The 16,717-nt window shown below is 39.0% G+C and overlaps 1 protein-coding gene across 3 annotated transcripts in view; it reads right to left on the bottom strand.

Moving 5' to 3' along the window:
• Positions 1-6,317: 6,317 nt before the first annotated feature.
• Positions 6,318-16,717, bottom strand: part of nkx2.2a (NK2 homeobox 2a) — a 10,490-nt gene continuing 90 nt past the window's right edge. Inside the window, exons 1-3 of one of the 3 annotated variants that reach the window (XM_026152896.1) lie at positions 16,198-16,531; positions 15,219-15,551; positions 6,318-7,386 (exon numbers count right to left, since the gene is read on the bottom strand). In XM_026152896.1, the coding sequence (XP_026008681.1) occupies positions 7,196-7,386; positions 15,219-15,551; positions 16,198-16,462 (789 nt within the window). In that variant the 5' untranslated portion in view covers positions 16,463-16,531 and the 3' untranslated portion in view covers positions 6,318-7,195. Of the gene's footprint in view, positions 7,387-14,538; positions 15,552-16,197; positions 16,642-16,717 lie in introns of those variants that run through there. The other 2 variants (XM_026152898.1, XM_026152897.1) reach the window with 2 other exon arrangements.

The following is a 16,717-nucleotide window of genomic DNA, read 5'->3' as shown; positions in this document are numbered from 1 at the left end:
CATCAGTTGGCACAATTTTTTTAATTATTGAACCATATGCTAAACTAATCAGATAGGAAATTAAAAGTAGTATAAAAATTGTACCTTGTAGTACACATTTATGACAACAAGTGATTGTGATTCCATGTTTCAAACTGAAGCTGAAGACTAGCAAGGCATATAACAACATTAATTAAGGTTCGTTAAGCTACAGTGGCACTGCAAAGCGTGGACAGGCTGTCAGTGATCCATTAATCATGTCATGATGAGTTTTAAAGAATGACTGGTGAGATTAACTTTATAGATCATATTTTTATGCATATAATTTATACACACATGACTTAATAAATCCTGTATCTGTAACTATGACCAGTCACTTTATTTGAGATTTGAAAAACAAAACAACAATAACAACAACAACAAAGGAAAAAGAGACAACAAATTGTGCCCTTCCATGTTTGAAACTGATTTAGCTCCCTGAAATTTTAGGTCCTCCGAGTTCTGTGAGTGCCACTGTCCTCTGCACTGTTTTGAGTGGCGATATTTTAGCATAGCTGCTCTCTTTTGTAGCAACAATTAAAAACCACAGCAGCAGATCAGTGCAGACTACCAAATGCATGGCAGAACAAAGCAGATAGTGTACTTGGACTGGGTGCTTGGTTCCAAGGGTACCTGGTTCGTCCACTTCTCTGCTGCATTAATTGTGGCAGCAGTAAGGGCAGGTAAACAAAGCTGTTAGAGAGTATAGTTGTGACTCAACCGTGGCTCACTCTGGATTTGTCACCCAGTTACTCATATGGCAAAATGGATCTGCCAGTCCTTCTCCTGTATCTGGTTGCCCTTGCATTCAATTATTGTGATAAGATGAAATCTGTTTGATGTCCTGAAATGTAATTTTGTAGTTTAATTTGAAGTGGATCCCCGTTTTACTTGTTTTACATAACAATATTTAGACATAGTTCAAGTACTGAGGATTCTTAGAATTATAAGGTAGAAGATAATTTTTTGGACTTTTGGCATTTTCCAGTGACATGTAAGTGTTTGCAATGTTCTGCTTTGACTTTTCTTTTCCGTTTTCATTTTCTTGAGCCAAATTTGCATTTTTTTTGTTCTTAATAAATCAAGAGGCTGTTCAGATTTACAATCATGTCTGCTTTAGTCATTACAGGCTGCATAAAGTTAAAATAATAAAATAATTTAGATAATTTTTGGATTTTGGAAGAAGCTTCAAAACATTGTTCAAACATTTAAGTGCACTTCTTCTCCCCCCCCCCCCCCCCCCCAAAGAAAGCTTTGTTAATGTAGAAACAGTATAAAGTTAGATATATAAATATATTTTACCTCTGAATAAAAAAAGTGCCGTAAAATAAATAATAATAATAATAATAATAATGATCAAACATGGTTTTGCACCTGAAATGCATGCAAATAGCTGCAATTTGCATCAAGTGTTTCCTGATGTCCATTTATGCCAGGAATTCATTTATTCGGCTTATTTTCACATTAACAGTCAAGAGATGTATCTTCTAATCAAAAGTTTGAAAACACTTTGAGAGCTGAACGTGGAGACGGAAACTTTTTAAATGGCCTCACAACTCAACAATGGAAATGTGAGCAGAAGCTGCATATCAATGTGGCATTTTTACCTGTCTGTTTGTCCCCACTTTGGGATGCTTTTATCCAGTAGGCCACCTGACAGCCTACCATTATTTAGATGAATCCACATAAACACATCGCAAAACTACTTCAAATTGTGAATGTATTGATCCTGACAGTTACAAGAATGCACCATGTGCTGCAATTTAAAATATGAAGTCAAAGTCCAGTTTTCCTGCAAAGTGTCAAAGGATTAAAACTCTAATTTCTATTCGTTTTTTACTGAGCACTGTCTGAATAAAACGCTGTATGCTGGATGGGAATGCCAGGTAGCTGTAATCCTGAAAAGGTAGAAGACTGTATGCAGAATTTATTTTTTTAAAAATGGCATCGTAAAAAATAAATAAAAACATAGCTATTTGTATCTTATAGAAAAATAAATAACAAATTATATATAACATATACAAATAAGGAATATACTACTATATACTTTTACACTACTACAAATGTACAGTTGCAGTGCATGTATCTGTATCCAGCACACTTTCAGAAATTTATTCTTTACAAAGAATAAATTTTTGTTTTTGGAAATAAAATCTATTTTTACGGGTTTATTTCATTTAAATTTTGCTTTGTGTGGTTTGAATTTGTCCAAAAGAAAAAACAATATCCTTATTCCCCTTAAAAATATTTATTCATAGTAAGTAGCTTTTTGAATAAATAACCAGTCATTTTCTGTCCTGCCTCGTTTACAAAAAAACGGATTATTTATAAATGGATTATCCTTTTTTTAATGTCTTAAACCATTATTCACGCAGTACATCTGTTATATCATTACACATTTTGTGTGTTGTGTGTCTATTAGAATGGTTGATATTTTCCCATATTGACTTTGTGCAGCAAATCAAGTGAATCAAGGAGTGCTCTACCAATTACCAGGCAGTTATTTTAGAAGGAGGAAGTTAACTTTAAAGAAACTTTAAAGAAACCAGAGGAATGTTACTATAAAAAGTACCTCTGAGATAAATGTAAAAAGTGTGACATGGGTTTCAGCTTGAATCATAGCAAGAGAGTAAAACCTGTGCAAAACGATCAAATTCAGGCCAAAATACACCCGTCTATAACAACAACATGCATAACAACAACATGCAACAGTTCAGTCTCTCTATAATTCTTTAGTGCTCTTCTGAGGAACTACAGAAAGAAAATGTCAGATTGTCCACATGTTAAGGACAGTTTTTATTTAACCAAACAGCCAACTGCCACTTCAGTTGATTCAAATTCAGATTCAGATTAAGATGCTGGTTTATTATCTCAGCACTGTGTCAGGCTGTGATCTGTAGCAAACTCGGCTGGTTGCTTAAAAGATATTAAAACGCAGAAAATGACCAAAGAGTGTTCGAGTATTGACACTTTTAAAATCAGCCTTATTCTGTGAATAACATTTATTTTTAAATTAAACATGTTTAATGAGAAGTGTAATATAAAATAATAATACAGCTTTTAAAAATCTACATACCTGTGAGTCAAAGTGCACCTTTGACACTTTTTCCTTAGTCGATTCATTAAAGTTTGGACAGTTTGTTTAGAGCTGAAGTTAGTGATGAAAAAACTGTTTATACTCCACTGGATTTAATCATGTTGTCAATGCATGAGAATCATTTAGAAGTTGTTAAATTACCTGTTACGTCTGGCAGATTTTTATAAATCAACAGCAGATCATCACAAACTGTGAAACGAGGCTCGCCACACAATATAAACCCTGCAAGAATTTGCACCATAAACTGTGATTTATTGAGATGCAGTTCAAAAAACAACTCTAAAATAATTCATCAGAAACTAATAGTCACATACATGTGCAGATATTATTATGCTTTGGCATTTATTATCAGATCTCATCCCAGGAGATGCAGACAGAGATTGCAATAACTATTTTATGAGTTGTGCACATGTGCACTTCGTAAAGATGGTTTATTTTATTGTGAAGTTGTTTGTCCATTTTGTTGGTGACTACTCAGAAATGCATGCTATTACACACATGCTGCAAATACCAGTTTATTATTGCCAACAGTTCATGTGTATTCGGTGTTTGTGCTCCTGTATGTGTTGCACAGAGACTGCGCTGACTTTGTGCTGCTGTACAGTAATAACAAGTCTTCTCGTGGTTAATGGCTCTCTTGTTTGTTGGTTTTGTCTCGTCCTGTTTCAGTGGTTCTTTTTGCCTGGAAGGATGTGAACTCAGTGTGTCTGACCGTCTCTGAGGACGCTCGATGTCATCTTGTCTACCTGATCATTACACTACCTGCTCTCCTCTGCAATACTGCCCTCTCGCTGCTCCGCCACTTGAAATGCTTGGCTGGCCTCTTCTCTGAAACCATCAGGAAATTGTGTGCTAAAACGCTGCAGACGGTTCGTCCTCTCTCTTCCCTCCAGCCATGAGTGCAGGAGTCATAAAAAGATTCCTCAGCTCGGATGACTACTGCTGCTGCTCACTCGACAGGAAAACACACAAAACACCCTTCAGCCGCCCGCCACAGCTCACCTCTCACAGCTTTTACTTGATTTATTGACGTTCACTACACTGCAGAAATGCAGAACACTGCATGTAAATTACATGGATGTGACCACTTGTTTAAAAGCAGGCCTAGATATATTACACATGGCCATTAGGAGTAAAACTAATTTTTAAATTACTATTATGTTACTAACATCTTGTCAGCAACATATTTAATGATGGAATGAGATTATATATGTTTAATATGCCTTTTTAAATAATCCCAAGGAATGTGAAGACTTGTAATATGTCAGCTTTCTGATCTGCAAATAAATTGGAAGTAAAATGGATTCTCAGTATTTCATATTTTGAGGTAAACAAGAGCCTCAGTCTGCATGTGGAGTCGCTGCATCGGCATTATTGCTATAAAAATACATCAGGCCTTCTTGCTGTAAAAAAGTTCAGTAACTCACATGAAGAAAGGACACATGCTGTTACTGACTGCATTCAAATACTCCTTTCTTAAACTCCCACGCTGCTGCTCTGTCGCCACCATTATGAATCTAAACAGGAACAGATGAGTGTCATGATGGCAAGTCAAAAAGTGAACTGCCAAAAACAGTTCTGAGTTTTTAAGTAACTGTAAAATGTCTCTTTGGTTATCCAATAAATTGTTGCTCCAGTCATCACTGATACTGATGAACAAACATTCCTGAGCTCCAAAAAGAGACCTTGAAAGCTTTCTCTTTAAAAAAGTGTCTCTGAATGCAGTTCAGTGCTCTGCATGTGAAGCTAATTTAATAATACAGGAGAAACCATCAAATGGAAAGTGAACCATGTTAAAGAAACTATTTCTGGCATCTGTCTGCTCACAGATGAAACATCATATATGCTCTGCAGGCGGTGGATTTTTCCCAGTTACAGAAACTAAGAAGAGATTTTTACCTGATCAGTAAGACTGACCACTGCAAACAGAACCTGCTTCAATGGACCTCTCTGCTGGATTCAATTCATACACTTTTTAAAAACCGTATTATGAAAGTATTGTTTAAGTTAGCTGGGTTAATAATATGACACACATTCATAGATGAAAGTGTTTGACAACACGCACATCATCTCATTTTGGACTTTTAATAAACGTACCTTTTTGTAAAAATGCAAAAGTTCTTCTAAGCTTTTGTGAATTGAGTGAAAGTGAATAAACATTATTAAAACGCTGCACTCACTCAGACACAACTTTAAAAAGAATCACGCAGCAACATTTCTGCAGTTACCTGGATGATAATCGAGAGCTAACAGATCATGCCTCAGAGTTCTGTGCTTGTCTTGCTCAAGAGTACCTCAGTCTAAAATGCTGAGGGCGTGGTTACATTGTTTCTTAAGTGTTTCTGACTCACTGTGTGCACCTTACAATAAAATAAATGTGCTTTGATGTTTTCACCTTTTCCATGCGTGCGCTTCATGTGTCCTTCAGTTCATCCTTTTGCCACATTTACCACTATTCTTCATATTCTTCATCCAATCAAATTACACTAAAGTATTAAACCTCTGTTTGTTTTAAACTTTTTTGCATCTCAGATAACTGAAGATTAATAAACATAAGAGTTGTCATCACGAACCAGAACTCTGCTTCTGTAGAAGGCACAGAAATCAGCACTGGGACTGTGCCTTTCATTTATTAGTGGAGATTTTATACACTTTATACATAAGATTTTTGCCAATATAAGGCAAAAATAATGCGTTAGCACCAGAAATAGATTATTATTTACTTTTCTAAGCACTTGAACACTAACAGTAACACTATCTGTGAAACTATTAACTCTTGTAACTGAAGCATTTACAAAGTGTGTTAAACTGAACGTACAGCCTTCCTTAAAGTTTTACCCTGAACACATCCCACTGCTTCAGTTATATAACAGTCTACACAATAGCCTGTCTCTCTCTTTCTCTCTGTGTGCACTGCAAAACAGGATGCTATTTCCCCATGAAATGAAATACAACATATACAAACATAAAATTAGTAAAATATATAGATACATAAATATATTGTTTACAGATATGCAGTATGTGATGTACTGTTGTGCTGCATGATATCAGATATTTGGTCATTTTTTTCTTCTGAATCAATATGAATGATGCACAAATGAGGTACAAGTTTGTCATTTAGTAAAACCAATAAAATTCAAATAGCAAAGCAAATGCAATAATAACATTTATTTAAATAAATTTTGGGTAATTGTCTGTACAGTTCACATTTAAAGCAAACTTTGATGGGAAGAACAGATACAAATACATAATAAATAACATTTCATATGTACAGTGTTGGTTTCAAAAAGAAATGGAACACTTGACGACCTGAAAGTTAAATGTAGCTGCCTCTTTTCTTTTCCTCTGAGTAAAGGAAAAAGGACAATGGACTGCAGAGGATCTGAGGAACCTGCAGGGTTGAGGGTGCTGATGTCGTTTAGAAACGTGGAGCATGAATGGAGCCGAAAACAAAACAAAAAAATCAAACAAATTAAACTTTTGCAGTTGGATTTGGACCACATTACGAGTTAAAAAAGAGTTTTATGCATAAATAAAAAAAATGCAAATTCATAATAATGAATTTGTCCCCCGAGATGTAAATGATTACATATTTGATGAGCTTGTATAGAGGGATTTTTCTGTATCACCATGCTAGTGTTAGAGTTCTTCAGCAGTTTGTGGCCATGCTTGTGATGTTTGTGGCACCCATGCTGTTTGGTAGGACGATCTATGCATTAATGACTACAACAGATGAATACGTTGAAGGTTATTGCTTCATACTCATACATTTCAAAGAGCACGCGATGTGATACGTTGTATAATGAAGTCAGGCAGTGCAAAAGGAAATATCATAGAGAAACTTTTATTTTCCATCTATTGCAGAGAGCCATGAAACACATTAAAAATTCACCACAGAGCACAAGTGCACAAACACATGATAGGCACATCCTGCTACACATATTTTACATCCTCTTTAAACAGGAAGTTAATTAGATGATTTGAATTGGTAAAACACTGCTGCTACATTGCTGCTCTTTGATCATCACGCCTGCTGATTGAAGCATGTCTGAAACAGATGACGGCCAGTCGTTATCAGCCTCAAAGGCCCAGGATCCATTTGCAGTGCTGGCATCTCAAGCACCTCATGTTCATCCTCTGAAGAAGGTGAGACAATCCATTAAGTGAAAGGCATAAACACTCAACTCTGGGAACCTGATTGTTGGCGCTGTCCCCCATCCAGCCCACCTGACTGCAGCGGACTGTGGGTTTTATACAAGACAATTCAAGTCCTGAGGTGGAACATTGAGAAAGAGAAGACAAAGGGAAATAAGACCATATGGTGATTTGCATATCATAACACAGCAGCACAACTTTTAATAGAACTCAGAGATGCAAGAGAGAGTCGACTTTGAGCTTAGTCGGCTCTGAACATTATCATTCACCGTGGGTTGAAATTTACCTGCAGGTGCTATGAAACGGTTTCAAGTCCAAATAAGAGTGCCTATCTTTATCGTATTTTTATTGCATATTTATTTGGGCATGTAGATCAGCTCATCTAATTAATCATTAATTACAGCATATCTGAAACAAAAAGGTAATGTGTCATATTTGCATTGTCCCACAGGCATTGCACAGGTACACAGACTGTGAATGATGTTGCCTTAATTTACAAATTAAGGACTCTGGATCATTTGGATATAATGTGTAGAAAAAGTCACCTGGTGTGAAATTAAGTCTTGTTTTTTTTTGTTTTGTTTTTTTTTTTAAGAAAAGAAAAGAAAAGAAAGAAAAAAAAAGACACTGTTGGCAAACCAAAGGGGTGCATGAACAGTCCACTCATACTATAGACACTGAAATTTGAATCATCTACTTTTCCTGCTTCTTCTGCAAAGGGCTTAACGCCCCTTCACTTGTACAGTGCATTAATACCACAGCATCAGAGCTACTAGGTCGATTTAAAAAGTTAAGTTGATAAAAGATGAAGAAATATTTGCTCCAGCGCTTGACTGTTAAACATCTTTTCCATTAGAATAAGGTGGTGTGACTACATATTTAAAATGGCAGGCTCAAGAATCTCAGTTGATCTCGCAGGTCATTGTATAAAACTAATAATCACCGTATTCCCTGACCTTTGCCCTTACACTTTACACCAGCTAAAAATGATGGATGAATGATTTTATATCTATTTTTTCAGTAATGCATCAGAGCTTGCCCATCAGTGAGGGCTGGAGAAGCAATTAAACATTGCTGCTTGAGACACATTTAGTTGTTAATGGCACTCAACAACCTTTTTTTTTTTTTTTTGTAATTCTCTCTCATGGAAGCAGAGGCATTGGCTGCTACAGTATGACTTAATGATTCATACTTTGGAACATTTTAAGAAAAATTATGACATACACTATCTGCGTTTCATACCCATGTCGTGGTAGGTAAATTAAATTTGTATCCCACTTATCATCATTTCATTATGATCCTAAGCACACTCGTCAGAAAATACCAAAAATTAACAAAACAACGTGATTTTTTTTTTGCAGTCCTTTATTTAATTCATCATACACATTATAGGATTTTACATCGGTTCGTGGAGTAGATTAGATTGAGTAAATTATTTGAGAAGAAAAATCCAAACTTTAGTCTCTGAGCACTCTACTCACCCTGTCACTCTCCTCATCTCTTTGCTGTTTTCTTAATCTCAACATTCAGCAAAGTCAAGAACCTTGACGCCCCCCCCCCCCCCCCCCCCCCCTTTTCCGTGAGATGACTCTGAGCTGGCTGCTGGTCATCTGCAGCACTTTAAACTCAGACCTGCCACTTTTAAAGAACTGCGCGATCAGCGTCTCCCACGGCAAAACACCGTGGCGTGTTTTCTCTTGCGTGTGGAGGCAAGAATGAAAACTGAATACATGCGGATGTCTTGCAGTGTTTACTTAGAGATCGTATCCAATGACTGGATTTTCCTTAAAATCATTAAATTTCCGAATAACGTCACTGTGTTTACATTTCCTGTCTTGGCATTTCATACCTCTAATGCAGACAAATATGAAAGAAAAAAGCACCAAAAAAAAAAAACCCCTGTTATAGAAGTAAAGTGAAGGTTGTGACCGTGGGCTTACATGGATGACGAAACTCAAGCGAATAGATTTTATAGTGCAACAGAACTGCAGTCAGGGGGGAAGAAAGGAGAAGCAATAACAAGTCAAAGCGCTGCAGAGTAAGAAGCTGCATGGAGAGCTGGTGTCCACTTGTTAAACCAATGGATGCCATGATGTTTACGTGTACATGCTAATGAGCTAAACAAGTAATGGTAAGTATATGTTACACCCCTCCTAATGTGCTCACGGTAGAAGCATATAGTTTGTCATTGCAATAACACAAGCTGTGTTCATATTTAGTATATATTCCCCCAATAATGGAGTTCAAACACGAGTGCCAATTTAACATCAAGAAATCTTTCATACCAGAAAATAAACTGTGCGCAACTTAAAATGCTTTTTCACAATTATTCCTTTAATTAGACACATTAGATAAGTCATCTACAAATAGTGACTTCATTCAGTGAGAACAATGACAAGCCTTTTATGAATTTAGCTTATCATCGGCTGTGAATCAAATAGATTTGTTACAGAGCGCTGCAGGCGTATACTTGCTTTTAGTGTATCATAGAAAAGCACTACTCTTGACTGTTAAATGGGTACAGTTCAAATTGAAGTGGACAAAGACAATCCTGTTTTATTTAATCTTATAGATAAACACAGTGTGACAGAAGCTGGAGCTGTTCGGAGACGATGGAAGGATTCCCCTTTGAGCTCCACAGAAAACTTCAGCTCTCCGGTTTCTTCCTTGTGTAAGTCATAGATGCTGGTGTTTGTGTTAGGCAGCTCGCACCTCTCCAGACTCTTCTCACGCAGATGGGCTGCTGATGTGAACAGTACTCTGCAGACGCTCGCTGAGTCAACTTGTGTATGTGTCATGTGGGCTTTGTCTGCTTCACACAGCAGCCTGCCGCCTACACTAATACACACAGCACCAATTTGAATGCAGCTCGTGGATTCGAATATGACCGTGTTACTTTCACATGCCCACCGGCTGACACCAAAACAGCAAACAGAAGAAGCCCCAGTGTTGATGTCTTGATATGTTTCTGCTCTCAGCGCTGTGTGTGTTTGTTTCAAACCGCTGTTTTTATTCCAAAGTCAAAACTGGTCACAATGCAAGCAGATTAAGAATTTATCTCCTCTCCCCTCAACCCTCCTTCACCGTGTTCAGCATCTCCGCACCCCCTGCTGCGAAACGTTTCTAACCCAATGAGGCCCCCTACAGTTGCAAGCTCACTGACGCTGAACTGAGCAGGTGCATAAAGATGGTAGCTTTTACTTTGACGTCATTTGACCCATTTTGCAGTGCTTTGCATAGTTCTCTACATGGAGGGATGTGTTCAGGCATTTTGCAGCTTGGAAAGTAAGTCTATGTGACTGCAGGACGTGATGCACATGTAAAAACCCAAAATGCAAACGATTTGATTCTTGATACCAAATATGATGCTTAATTTTCATTATTTTCCTTTGATCGTAAGGAAACAGATCCAGCCCTCTCTGAGTTTATTTGATGCTCCAAGTAGATTATTAGTTATTATTTTGTTTGATTTTATTTTTAAAAAAACAAAAACACACACCTCTCCTTTGCGTTTCTGGCACAAAACGTAGCAGCGGTGTAGATTTAGATTTTCACACGCGTGACCAGCTATGACTCACAGCCTTCTTTGTTGTAAAAGGCGATGATTGATTCAGACTTTCTTTGGTAAACCTTACTTCACCCCCATTGTTCACTTTCACTGGAGTGAATTAATCTGCGAGCTGCTGCACCCCGTTTCTCCCCCTATCCAATTGCGCCACACCGTGGAGACACGCAGACTATTTCTCCGCCAGTTCCCTCTCTCTGACTGTGAAATGGAAACTGTGCTAATTGCCCGTGGACTGTTTACGTCGAGCCTAGTTTGTTTTGAAGAGCGATATGATTATGCTCTCAAGATCCATAACAATGTCATAAACCGCAATCATGCACTTAAAAGACAGTCAAGTTTGCTGGTTCATTAAAGAGAAAAAAAGGCGCATTATTTCAGCAGTTGGAATATGATTTAGCTGCAGTAATTTGTAGCGATGGAATTAGATGCAGTAAGGCGACATTTGCAGGTAAGAGCTGCATGGCGCCAACTGAAGACCTCTGCTTCCATCTTGTGGCAACCTGGCGCAACGTTTTTTCTTCTCCGTCTCCCCCTCCCCCTCCCTCCATCACTCGCCTTTCTCTTTAATATCGGCACTGTGGCGAATCTAATCTGGATCTCCTTTAAGGCAATAAAACCCAGATCGCTTCCTTTAAATGAAAAGCACCGCTTATTATAGCTTTGAAATCCTCGTTTATTTGGCGATGTGCGTGATAGAAAAATGATTCATGTCGAGGTTCAAATGGGCAGGATGACGAAGATTCACGGTGTCCCAAGTGCATATTTCCTCAAGTATTGTATTCCAAGGTATATAATAGAGTTATCCACGCAGGTTGAACTATGCTGCACGCCAAGATGCTTGTTTTAATATCGTACTGCTTTATCCCTTCAAGCAGCCAAAAGCAATTTCCGATAAATCTGACCCTGTTGCTGAGCGGATAGAGGTGTAGTGTAATTTTCTGGTGCGTTAATGGCAATACGGGGGTGCAAAGAGAATGCTGTTCGTCATAAAAGTTTATCGTAAAGGCTTCCACGAAGACACTATTGAGGTTTTACTTCAGTTTTGTGGAAAACACGACAGAGCCTGACTGAACGCGCAGGGAGCTTCCAGCTGGTTTAAATCACTTTATATTTGCAAGTGAGCATAATTTCTGAAAGCAGATTTGTATGGTTCCGAAAAAGTGTTAAATATCATATTGTTAAATATGAAAATGTAAAGGCAATTTATGAATAAAGAAACCACTTGAATGGGATCAGTTCCGGTCTTTCATGCGCAAAAGTCCACAACACACCTGCCAACAAACCCAGTTTTTGTCCTCACGGAAAAACATCTGCATTTTCCAGAGATCACAGCAAAATAAAAGTGCAAATGGCAGCTTCAGCATTTAATTATTAGTCAGGTGTATTATTTGTTCTACATCCGTATATCGCACAGCAGCGCGGCACTGGCTTTAAAGTCAGGAGAGCTGCTGTGAAATCTAACCGTAAATTGTTAATTAATAGTAGATCAAGTTTACGCTCGATACGGAAGTCCTTAAAAAAGGACGGGGGCCAAACAGTGTCAAATATTTTTCCATGTGTTCATTTTAGAAACAGGCCCACGCACAGCAAACAAGGAAGAACACTGTCTAGAATTAAAAATAGTTTTTGCGCCTTGACGAGCCACTTTTTTGGACAGACAATAATCGGCCTTTCACGTTGGAGAATGGGAGGATAGAGGGAAAAGAGAAATGAGAAGGCTGTTGTTGGCATAGCTCTATCAAGGAAGAAGGACTCCCTGTTATGTGTGAATGGGGCTTCTTTTTTGACCAGAATAGATATAGCACGAATTTTTAATTCGTTTTTCTTTGAGAGACAACAATGCTTTATTTGAAAGCTTGATACAATTTGGGGCTTGTAAGAGATTCTTTTCTCCTTTTCCGAGCCCAGCTGCCCATATGGGACACAACGTGTGCAGCAAGGATCACAATGGCACCAAGTGACAGGCAGGACAAAAAGCCCAAGGATACATCTCCCTGACTCTGAACAGCACCAAGAAACTCTGTCTATCTACACTGTCTGCATCTCCACTCCTGCTGCTCGTTAGCATGCACGCCTCTAACATCCACAGAAACCAGGCCTGGGCTTTTGTTTTTTATTTTTTAATTTTTTTATTGCCTCGTGCACTTGCGTTGCGCAGTGATAGAGTCGCAGAGCTGCCTTCTCTGTTGGACAAAAACTGACACAAATGTCAGCGTCATTCTTTCACTTATGAGTTTTTAAATTGCGTTATTGTTCCGGGACTTGTTCAGTTTGAGTTTGATTTGAAAGAAACCAGTCAGAGTTCACTAAAATCCAATCACAGACAGGCAATCATTTATCATCGACTCTTATCGGTTCTCTTTATAATTCTCATAACACGCACTGGTACTCACGTCATTTTTCTCTTCGCATGTGGCGGGTTTCTATAATAACTGCGTCTGCTTATTTAACACACGCACACACACGTTTCTGGGGGTTTTAAGACAAAGAAATAAAAAAATAAAGTTTGATTTATTTGACCTGGAAGCTCGAAACACAAAACCTTTCTGTCAGCGACAAATTGAGTCTGTGTCATCCACAAAAGCAGTAGCCCCCTGAGACTCAATTCTGTAAATAATTAGCAAATCTGCCCAATTTAGCTGTTTGTTCGGTGATGATAGGGGCGACTCTAACATCTGCTGTGAGATTTTTTGGCCCGGGACAAACAAAATGCATAGATTTTTTTCAACTAGGTTATCATATTTACTCAAGATATTGACTGGAGTCTGATAATCCGCAATGCGCTCTGCGGATCACTGGGGAGCCATTTGTGCTCGTTTTGGTCCCACGGTAAAGAACGCCTAATAGCGTAAAGTATATTGTAATGCGGGCTATGATTGCCAACATGTTATATGATCGTGTAAAAAATGTCTTTATTAGTCCCTTCAAGCCTCTGTAAGCCACGCGAATTTTAGCTGAACGCTGCCGTGATTAAACAAAGAAGGCTGGTGAGTCATTGATCCGTCCTGCTCTGTTTGCAGTTTAGCGCTTAACAAGATAACAAAACATTTATTGCATTAAACGATGTTTTTCCTCGCAGTCTACCACTTTACAACCAAGGCCGGGGGTGGTTGGGGATGCTGACAAAAAGGAGAGCTTTTCACTCAAAAGCTTCTTATGTTGAGAAGCCCACTTATAGTAAGTGAGTGGATTTTAGTCCCATTTCACAAGTGACTTTCGGCTCTTTATTAGCGAGGTGTTCGGATTGAGAAAAAATATTTTCGGGATTAAATTTGCCTGAAAGAGAAAGAACTGAAGTGCGCTGGAGATTTTTTTTTCGTTCCCGTGCTCACTTCCATTCTGTGCCACAATAAAGTGTTTTCATCATCGCCTTTTATCATCACGTTTACCGGTGTCTTTTAAAATAAAATAGAATTTTCACAGTGGCGGCTATAAACCAAACCCTGGTGTCAGAAACAACGCATTTTATTTAAATGATGTTTTTTTTTATTTAAAAAAACAAAATCGGTTATTTTACCGTCGCCGCGAGGCTACAGTTTTTATTTACACGGCAGTCCCCTTATTTTATTTTTTTAATTAAAAGATTCAGAAATGTAGGCTACACAACCCTCTTCATCGCCACACTCCCGCAACTGCTCTGCGTTGCAAACACCTGCCACAAAATTATTTACAAGAAATAAAAACCAAAGGGAAAAAGCTGAAAACTTGCCAGTGTTTATTCATGGCCATAAATATTTTTTTCGGTCCATAAAAGAAGCAAGAAATTAAAATTTCTATAATTATAAAGTGGTTCGTACGTGCTGATAATAACACGAAGGGACAAAGAAAAAAAAAGAGGAAACATCTCTACAACCAACACACAACATACTTACAAAAAAATAAAATAAAAAATAAAAAATCACAAGAAGAGCATTGACATTCTTAATAAAATCTATATGGGAGAGGTTTGGACCCAGTTCTCTTAACGAAAACATGTAAACACGGCGCACACATGAGCCCCGAATAAAAATGGTAGTATATATATGAGTCAAGCTGCAAAAATGAAAAGTCTTTTGTTTGTGTGTTTTATTTTTTCTTTGCTTTGTGGTGAAACTCCCTACCGCGCCTCCAAGCCAAGTCTCTATAATTTCTCTCACCAAGTCCACTGTTGCGTTTGCACCAAGTGATGTGCTGTGGGGAATTGTGGCGTGGCCGCGGCGCTGTACTGCGCGTTATACTGCATGTGTTGGAGTGACTGGGCACTATATGCCGAAAAGGGGATCCCGGCCTGAAAAGTGGCCGCCAAGTCCTGAGCTTTAAGAGTGTGACAAGGCTTTCCATCCCTGACTAAGACGGGCACGGCCACCCGCCTGGGAGAAGGGAGATGGGTCACTTCCATACCTTTCTCGGCCCGGGCTCTCTTCATCTTATACCGGTGGTTCTGGAACCAGATCTTCACTTGGGTCGGGGTGAGGCGGATCAAGCTGGCCAGGTGCTCCCTCTCCGGGGCGGACAGGTACCTCTGCTGTCTGAAGCGGCGCTCCAGCTCATAGGTCTGTGCCTTGGAAAACAACACCCTCCTTTTCCGCTTCTTGCCAGAGTCGCTCCCGCCGCTGCTGGAAGTTTCCTTGTCGTTGTCCGGCGATTCGTCGTCCGCAGAAGGCTCCGGGGACTTGGCGGAGTCCTGAGAGCTGGCGGATAGACCGTGCACTGCGGCAAGAAACGGGAGAAACACTGTCAAAATGTTATGTTGTAAAGTTCTTAGAGACATTTATCACAAACACATAATCTCCATGGAAAGTTTAGGATGCGCCACCATTACTGCTTAATTCGAATAACCTCGCTTTAAAGCGATATTATGTTCAATTTCTCGGGATTTAACGACTCTTACAACATCTTTAATACAGAAGCCTAACTGAAGAATACAAGCCCAAGACCTGTGGCTAATTTCAACTATTTAGGACGCGTGGAAAACTGAAAAACAGAACAATTCCTCAGCCCAGTTCTACACGAGCAGGGCGAATCAGTGAAGCATTAAAAGGTGCATTGTGTGCTTGTAAATCCCCACAGAATGCAGGCTTATATTTCACACCATGATTATACTCTGAGTAACTGACAGCCCCCTTGTTTTTCCACGGTGCTTAATCGATCGAATTCTTACAATGCAAAGTGCAGGAGTCTAAACACTGAGCGCATTTGTTGAGCTGCAAACGCCACAATCGAGCAGTGCACGGTGCATAAATTTTAACACTGAAAGCCACCCAAGGGCATCGCTGGGCTGGATCTGGAAGCTGCATGTCATCAGTTATGGTTTAATGTAACCGAATAGCTTATAAAATAAGTCGTTATCATCTAGATCAGCAAGGATTCTTCTACTTACATGAATATTGAATACTGTCCGTTGTTGCAAGCCATCGTGTGTAAGGATTGTCACTACTGTCATAAAAGGGGTTCTTTAAAGGCAGATTTTGAACGTTTTCTAGAGGACTTTGCACCAAAACTCCAGTGGTTTTTGTCGTGGAAGTGGTCTCCGATCCCTCTGTGTCTTCCTCCGCTCCGGTGATAGATCCTTCTTCGTCATTTGTGTCAGGAAGGTCCAAAATGTCCTTTACAGAAAAGCCCGTCTTTGTGTTGGTCAACGACATATTCTGGTGGGGGGGAATATGCAGGGAAAGTTGCTGCACCAGCTTTTCGGACAATCCGCTGTTTTGAAAGAAAACAAACAACAAAAAGCAGAAGCGATTTTTCAGGAAAACAGGACGAGTGAGTGTCGCTCTACGCTGAAGTACAGTCAAAGCAGCCACTGTGGATAACCATTGCCTAAGCAAGTAGTAGCAGCGGATTCAGTCTCTTTAAGTCCAGGAAGGATGCCAAAGTGGCTGAAGTGCTATATGTGGCTC

This window comes from Astatotilapia calliptera, chromosome 19 (genome assembly GCF_900246225.1).
Source record: "Astatotilapia calliptera chromosome 19, fAstCal1.2, whole genome shotgun sequence".
Lineage (NCBI taxonomy): Eukaryota > Metazoa > Chordata > Actinopteri > Cichliformes > Cichlidae > Astatotilapia > Astatotilapia calliptera.
The sequence above is the reverse complement of the archived record's forward strand: the minus strand, read 5'-3'. Positions and strand labels throughout refer to the sequence as shown.